The following is an 8,268-nucleotide window of genomic DNA, read 5'->3' on the forward strand; positions in this document are numbered from 1 at the left end:
AGAAGAAGAAGAAGAAGAAGAAGAAGAAGAAGAAGAAGAAGAAGAAGAAGAAGAAGAAGAAGAAGAAGAAGAAGAAGAAGAAGAAGAAGAAAAACCTGTCTTGGAAAACAACAAACGAACAACACAAATAACAACAACAAAACCGAGTCTTGGGGCTGGAGAGATGATTAGTGGCTAAGAGCACTGGCTGCTCTTCCTGAGGATCCCACATGACAGCTCACTACTGTCTACAATTCCAGCTGAAGGAGACCCAACACCCTCACAAAGATATACACGAAGGCAAAACACCTTTATGAAAATAAAAATTATTTTTTAAAAACAAATGGAGTCTGGCAGCTGTGTTGTGCTGTGCTGCAAACACACAGCTGTCCCGCTGCAGGCACTGAGATCAACGCAGTCAGCATCCCAGCGTGAGGCAGAAAGTCACTCAGAAGCAGAAGCACTATCTCCAGCTGAGGCGCTATGGACAGTGGGTGATTCCTGTGGGGTTAGGGAGGAGTCACATCACCATAAGGGTATGGCTTCTGGTAAGTTAACCATGCTGCCCTGGATGGCCCCACAGCTAGACATGGGAAGCAAATTAAGAGCTGATGGATTATTCAAAAAAAATAAAATTTAAAAAAGGTAGGTAGGTAGATGGGGTGGGTCGGGGAACAGCTGGGGGAAGAGTAGGGATGAACAGAATCAAAATAAATTCTATGAAATTCTCAAAGAATAAAATATTTAAAAAGAAAGAAAACAGAACCTGGAAGCCGTTTCAGACTTTGAACAGTACACCCAAGCCTGTCTCTGTACCCCATACCCCTACCCTTCCCACCATGGCTCTACACTGTCTGCTGCTTTCTCTGCTGTTATAGTGGATGTGCCCATGTCCTGACCCCTATGACGCATAAACGTGAGCTTAACTATCGCAGAACGAGGTCATTGTGGGTGACCCAAGTGTTTTAAACCCACTGACAGAAGAAGGGCAGGAGCAGAGTGCAGGAACTGAACAAGAGTTTTGTGCGCGCTGGGCGAGCCCTTTACCAACAGAGCTACATCACCATCCCTAGCTCAGGTTTTTGTTTGGTTTCATGTGTGTGGTGTATGCACATGTGTAGGGGGATTTGCACATCTGTGTACACACACAGAGGTCAACAAAAGGATGTTGGCTGTCACATTATTTTCTGCCTTATTCTCTTGAAGCACAGTCTCTCACTGAACCTGGAGCTAGGCTGATCCCAACAATCCTCCACACCCCCTAGATCACACTGAGCTTTTTATGAGGGTGTTGGGATTTGAACTCAGAACTCCACGCTTGCACAGCAAGTGCTCTTACCTACCAAATCATGTCTCTAGTCCCTGCTGTCTCTTAAAGAGGTCTTGCTAAATATTTCAGGCTGGCCTCTAACACTAGTTCCTCCTGCCTCAGTATCCCAGTGGCCAACATTGCAGGTATGTGCCTCCAGGACTGTGCAGTTTGAAAACTGAGGTGGTCACAGATTACAGCAGAGTTCAGCAAGCCCACTCTGTTATACCACAGAGCAAATAATTCTCACTTTCCCAACGAGCCTGCATCCTGCAGCTATTCCATTCTGTCAGCCCTTGCTCTGTGGACTGCAGGGAGCTCAGACATAAGTCTGGCATAGACTCTCATGAGAAAGCATGCTGAATGTTCCACACCCCCAAAGGAGAGCTTACTTGAGAATTCCCTGCCCTTGTTATCCGGGACACCTCACGTTAAGTTTCCATAAGGGTATGTCTAATTCTTACCCTGGCTCACTAAAGGCTACCTGGTCCTTCACAGTCCCCTCAGTTATAAGGAGATAAGGCTAGTACGGCTTTCTGTGGACTCTATTGGGCAAGAGTGTCACCATTCCAACCACAACATGGTCATTCTGAAGGCTTGTGACATCTAGGAGCCTGTGACTTTGTAAGGAGTCAGGAGAACAGAGATATCCTGTCGGCTTTGTCTACTGAGACAGGGTCTCATTATGGAGCCCAGGCTAGCCTGGAACTCATTATCTAAAGTAAGATGACCTCAAACTTGCTACGATCCTCCTGCCTTGGCCTCCTGAGTGCTGGGATTGCAAGTATGCACCCACGTGCCTGGCTAGAATGTGATGTTTTACCCTATATCTGCAGATACACAGACTGGGGAGACGCAATTTATCCAGACAGCTCACTTCTCAGGACCCCAGTGATCCAGAGGACAGAAAAGCTGCCTCTAGCCAACCCAAGTGCTAATTTCCTGTTTCAGAATTCAGCCTAGCCTTGGGCGGATTGACAAACCTCCCCACTCCCCAGAGCACTTATATTCCATATATTATTCTACAGGTTTTGGCTGTAGATTCCCAGCCTATAGGATCGAGCAACAGAAACAACATGACCAAATCAAGGGCTCTAGCCTAAACCCAAACTGCATGAGAGGGGCCCACGGCAGGGTTACTGTGTGCTAGCTAGCACTTGAGACATGCTCATAGGACAAGCATGCATCTCAGGCTAACTATGAATGTCACCCAACACAAAATCAGAAACATCATGACAGGGCCAGAGAGATGGCTCAGAAGATGAAAGAACTGAACATTCAAGCTTGACAACCCGAGTTCAACCCCTGGAACCCACTGTGCTGGTTAGCCTTTTGTCAATTTGACAAAAACTAGCGTCATTTGAAGAGGGAAGGGATTCAATTGAGGAACTGCCTCTAACAGATGGGCCTGTGGGCACGTCTCTGGGACATTCTCCTGATTACTGAATAATGTAAGAAGGCCCATCCTGGGCAATATGCCTGGGCAGGTGGTGCTGGATGGTGCAAGAACACAGGCCAAGCAAGCCATGGGAGCAAGCCATTAAGCAGTGTTCCTCCATGGCATCTGCCTCAGTTCCTGCCTTGAATTCCTGCCCTGGCTTCCTTCAGTGATGGACTGTGACCTGTCAGTCAAACACACCCCTTCTTCCCCAGTTGCTTTTGGTCACGGTGTTTATCACAGCAGCAGGGAAAGTATCTAGGATGCCCACAGAAGGGATGAAAGAGAGGCCCAACCCCACAGAGGTGCTCTCTGACCTGCACACGCTCCATGGCATGCATGCTCCCATCCCTACATACACCATACATACATAGAATTTGAAAAAATTAGGGCTTTTTTTTTGCAACTTGGTTGTGTGATTTTTTTCAAGCACGAATTTTATAGCTGACAACATTTCATCACATTGTCAAAAGTTGAACACACCTGAACAGGGGATGCAATGCAAGGGGTTCCCCATGGTCCCAGCAAAGAGACAGCCAAGGTGAAAGCTCAGTCCTGGAGGAAGAATTAGCACCCAGCAGGAGGGATTCCAATGGAGGGACACAGGAGGACAGGGAGCAGACAAGGGCTGCAGGAGAACCAGCAGCATGGAGGGGCAGTCCTAGTTCTGAAACCTGAGGCAGCAGACCCTTTAAAGAATGGGACCAAGCTGGAGACATAGCTCAAGAGGAGAATACTTGTACAGCATGCATGAGACCTGAATTCAATCCCAGGACTAAATCCCAGGACTAAAAAACAAAACAAACAGCTGGAGCCTGGAGGGGAGTCTTCAGATCATTGGGGGGTGTCTTCAAAGGAGACAGTGGGAACTCATCTCTCCCTCTATTTTGGTTCCCAGCTGTGGAGCATGTAGCCTTGCTTCATCACACAATCATCATGCAATCAAGCATGCACACACAGCTCAGAGAATGCTAGAACTCAGGAGCTTGAGAGGCTAGAAGGCTGTCAGGAATTCTAGGCTAACCTGGGCTACCTAGAGAGACTGTGTCTTAAAAGTAAACAGATAGATGTAGACATATGAGAGAAGGACAGATGGAAAGGGTGGCACTGGTAGACAGGAAGATCGTAGACAGACAGACAGACAGCAAAAAACAAGCTTGGGGACTTCTGTATAGCAGCAAACAAAAGTTACTGCAGAGGGGGACACCTGGACACATACTGGCCTTCAGTGCTGAGCCCATGGCCTCCTTGGGTCCGTGGCTCTTACACCAGCCACCCAGCTGACTTCATCAGGGCTGATTCAGGAGTCCCTAAGCAGTGTTACACTCCCCAAGAGGACCCTACCACAAAAGCTGTCCCCTCTCACATACAGAACTCCTCCAGGCTGACTTCCTCCACGGCATGGATGCCTGTCAGGTGGGTGACACGGCCCTGAACCCTAGTCCGCTTGTCCCCAGTGGTCTTCTCCACACGTTCAATCATCTGCTGCTGACGATCGATCCAGTAGAGGTGCCTGCCCAGCACTGTCAGACCCACTGGCTGCACGATGTTGGCATCTTCCAGGGTAAGGCGGTTGGCCCCTAGGGGTAGCATAAAGGCTCCATGAGTGGCAGCCCAGTGAAGAGTCAGACCCACTAGGCATAGGAAACTAGAGATGTAAAGAGAGGGTCATGAGGGAGTCTAGGGTATTTCTGCCCTCTCCAGAGCTGGGAGCTGGAGCAGACACCATGGAAGCAGGCTCCTCCCACTAGGAATCAGGATCATACCACATGGTCACTGGCATGGTCCATCACTAATGTGTGTGTGTGAGAGAGATTTGAGTGGAGGAAATATATGTATACATGTGTGTGCATGCATGTGAAGGCCAGAGTCTCAATCATTTCTCCATCTCATTTATTTCTTTAAGGTATTGATTGATTGAGACAGGGCTTCCCTATATGGCCCTTGCTCTCCAGGAGCTCTTCATGCAGACAAGGTTGGCCTCAAACCCACAGAGATCCACCTAACCTCTGCTGGGATTAAAGGTGTGCATCACTACACCCAGCTTTATAAAAGTATTTTTAAGCATTTATTTTTCAATTTTATGCATGAGTGCTTTGCCTGTATGTATGTCTGTACTCCAGAAGCCTACAGTGTCCAAAGGAGGTCAAAAGGATCTCCTGGAACAGGAGTTACAAATGTGTGTGAACTGTCATGTTAGTGCTGAGAACTAAACTCGGGTCCTCTGAAAGAAGAGCCATCTTTCCACCCCCTTATATTTCATTACGTTTATTTGCATGTGGGAGGGGGTACATGCCACAGCACACCTAGAGATGTCAGAGGGTGTTGGGAGCAGTGAACCCCCAGATCCTGAATTTCTTGTAAACAACTGTTTTCCTCTACTCTAAGACAGCCTGCAGCTGCTCTGAACATGAGACCCTCAGGAGTTCCTGATGGCAGGAGAGTGGTTTCTGGTGGGTTCGGCTGGGGCGTGGCTATCAGTTAAGGATCCCTATATAAGCTGCCCCTGGACACAATAAAGGGGCATTCTTGGTGGATTCAAGGATAACCCGTGTCTCTGTCTGTATGTCTTTGTGTGTGTTTCAATCTCCAGCCCCTTGCCCGGTTCAGGAGCTGTATGGTAGCACACAGGGCACAGACAGGCATGGTGCGCTACAAGAGGGCAACTTGTAGGAGGAGTCAGTTCTCACCTTCACCTTGTGGATCCTGGGGCTCAAACTCCTGTTACCAGGCTTGGTGGCAAGAGCCGTGACCCAGCGAATCATCTGGGTGGCTCTCCACATCATTTTTTGAGACAGGATCTCTTACTGAAACTGATTTGGCTAGAACTGGCTGGCCAGAACACTGGGACCCCAGGCATGGGCCACAGTCCCTGCTTTTTACACGGGTGCTAGGGATCAGAATTCAGGCCCTTAGGTTGCGCAGCAAGCTCTTTACCCACAAGTCACCTCTCCCCAGCCACACAGCTTTTATTAGATGAAAAGCTGCAAAGATCCAGCACCCTCCTAAGTACTGAATCCTGCTTCTCCATAGTCCAGGGCTCACATCAGGCCCCCATGAATATACAGAACTGCAACACAATGCCAGGCTCAGATGGCCCAGGACAAGGTGGTAGCTGCTGCCCCTACTGGTAGCAAGAAAAGCTGCGAGTTCGTGGGAGGGTCACACCTGCAGGTTGCCGACAGAGGTCTCAAAGACCTGAGACGTCCAGTATATATACCTGAAAGGTCACAGCTTTCAATGCGCTTCAGGTCTGCATCCACCCAGAAGAGCTTTCCCAGGGCATTGTCCACCACGAGGGCCACGGGACGGATGAGGCCCGTGGTGAAGAGGACCTCCCGCTCTGTGCCATCCAGAGAGGCACGCTCAATCTTGGCCGCATGGTCCTGCATGTTGGTGAAGTACATGTACCTGTAGAAACAGTGTACAGAAGCCATGGGTAAAGAGCGGTGCTGGGAGCTCTCGCTGCCCCCTCATCCATAGCACTAGCCCAGCCTGGCCCTACTGCCATCCAACCAGCCGCCCTAGCTTCCCACAGTTGGTCCTAGAGGCTGATGAACCACACCTCATGGGGGAATAGTGTCCCTCAAATTCATGCTACCAAGGTGTGAGCTTCTCTGAAAATCGGGTCTTTGAAAATATGAGGATTGAAATGAAATCCCTGGGTGTGAGGGTGGGCCCCAAACCCAGTGAGAGGCTGCTGAAGAGAAATATGACGGCCAGAGCGCATAGAAAGGCAGTGTGGTCAGAGGGGAAGTCTGGAACGATGGGACAAGTCAAGGAATGCCCGCAGGCACCAGAGCTGGGACTGTCCCACTTTGCATCAGAGGAAGGGGACCCTGCCAATACCTGGACTGTGGACCTCTGGGCTCTGAGAAGCAAGTGGATAAACACTGTAGCCAAAGAACACTTGTCTACACTCCTGCCCAACTGCCAAGGAGCATCCCCATGCCCATCTCCCCAGAAGGGGCTTCCCCAGCTCCAGGATAGCTGTCCTCCAGCAACTAGGGCTCCACTTGGAGGCTGAAATACTGACACCACCATCTTCTCATGGTCACAGAAATGGCCACCAAGACTCTGAGGGGCTGCATCACTTGTACACAGCCATGGGGCAGTTAAGTGCAGGAGTCAGGATGTGAACCCTGGCATCCTTGCCCTCATCAGCAGCCCTATACATAACACCTGCTTTACATGTCAGCCCTGCAGGACTTAGAGGCCATTGGACTCCTGCCCGAGGCTCTGCAAGCTCAGCTTTGTCCTTAAGCTTCAAGGACACCTGTCCCAGGGCCCTCTCCCACACCAGGTGCTCTGAGGACCAACAGGTAGGCTACTGAGAGATTCAGGAATGACATATTTTGAGTTGGATCTTGGGCAGAATGTATGCAGCCCCAAAGATCAAGGTGGACAAATTACAGACACAAGGTCCACGCAGCAGGGCTCTCAACCCCAGAATTCTCCACCCCCATCCAGACTTCGCCTTCTGCTCACGCAGCTGGGGATCCTGGGTACAATGTTGAAAACACTGCCTAGCCCCCAAGAGACCAATACCACAGGTCCAGAGGGACCAGCGAGTGACTACATGCCTGAGCAGGATGCAGCCCTCACCCCACTGCCTGCCCACCCTGGGGCACCTACCCTCGCTCAGCATTGACAGCAATGGCCCTTGGCTTGTCACGGTCCCCGCGAAGCACCACTCCCATGGCGTCCCCATCCAGTCGATGGACATTGATGGTGTTGGTGGCCTCACAGGTCCAGAACAGTGTCCGGCTGTAGATGTCGATGCTGAGATCATGCGGCTGTCTGTCTGGGCTCAAACTCTGACTGGGAGAGGTCAGCATGGAGAGCTGCGAGAGGGAGCAGACCAAGCTTGCACCCCACTGTCATGCACAGGAACCCAGGGGACAGAAGCCCCAAGTTCAGCCTCCAAGTCAAGATTCCAACAACTTGGAGGCATTTCCTCCAGACTTGGCTCTTTACAACAAACATTTATTTGATTTTGTGCATGTATATGTATGCATGCACATTTCATAGCACACATGTGGAGCTCAGAGAACAACTTGTAAGAGTTGGTTCTTTCCTTCTACCATGTGGGTCCTAGGATTCGAACTCAGACCATCTGTCGAGCATGGTTTCAAGCACCTTTATCCATTGAGACATCCTGGTGGCCCTCAACTTAGATCTCAATGGTATGTCCACTTAAGAATGCACAGAACAGCCGGGCAATGGTGGCACATGCCTTTAATCCCAGCGCTCAGGAGGCAGAGGCAAGCGAATCTCTTAATCAAGCAATTCAAGGCCAGCCTGACCTACAGAGTGAGTTTCAGGACAGTCAGGGCCAGGAAAAAAAGGAGGGAGGGATGATGGAGGAAGGTCATTGGTTGATTTAATAAAGAAGCTGCTTGCCCTGATAGGTTAGAAAGTAGATGGGAGGAGTAAACAGAACAGAACTCTGGGAGGAAGAGGAAGTGAGCTCAGAGACTTGACAGCTCTCCTCTCAGGGGCAGACGTCTCAGAGAGACACAAGATGCTCCTCTCTTGCGGG

At 50.0% G+C, this 8,268-nt stretch overlaps 1 protein-coding gene across 1 annotated transcript in view; it reads right to left on the reverse strand.

Annotated features, from left to right (window-relative positions):
• Lrp5 (LDL receptor related protein 5) overlaps positions 1 to 8,268 on the reverse strand; it is a 109,469-nt gene that overhangs the window by 15,863 nt on the left and 85,338 nt on the right. Inside the window, exons 14-16 of the mRNA XM_005351622.2 lie at positions 7,362 to 7,570; positions 5,947 to 6,137; positions 4,097 to 4,306 (exon numbers count right to left, since the gene is read on the reverse strand). Coding sequence (XP_005351679.1) covers positions 4,097 to 4,306; positions 5,947 to 6,137; positions 7,362 to 7,570 — 610 coding nt within the window. The remainder of the gene's footprint in view (positions 1 to 4,096; positions 4,307 to 5,946; positions 6,138 to 7,361; positions 7,571 to 8,268) is intronic.

This window comes from Microtus ochrogaster, chromosome 8 (genome assembly GCF_000317375.1).
Source record: "Microtus ochrogaster isolate Prairie Vole_2 chromosome 8, MicOch1.0, whole genome shotgun sequence".
In the NCBI taxonomy this organism is placed as follows: Eukaryota; Metazoa; Chordata; class Mammalia; order Rodentia; family Cricetidae; genus Microtus; species Microtus ochrogaster.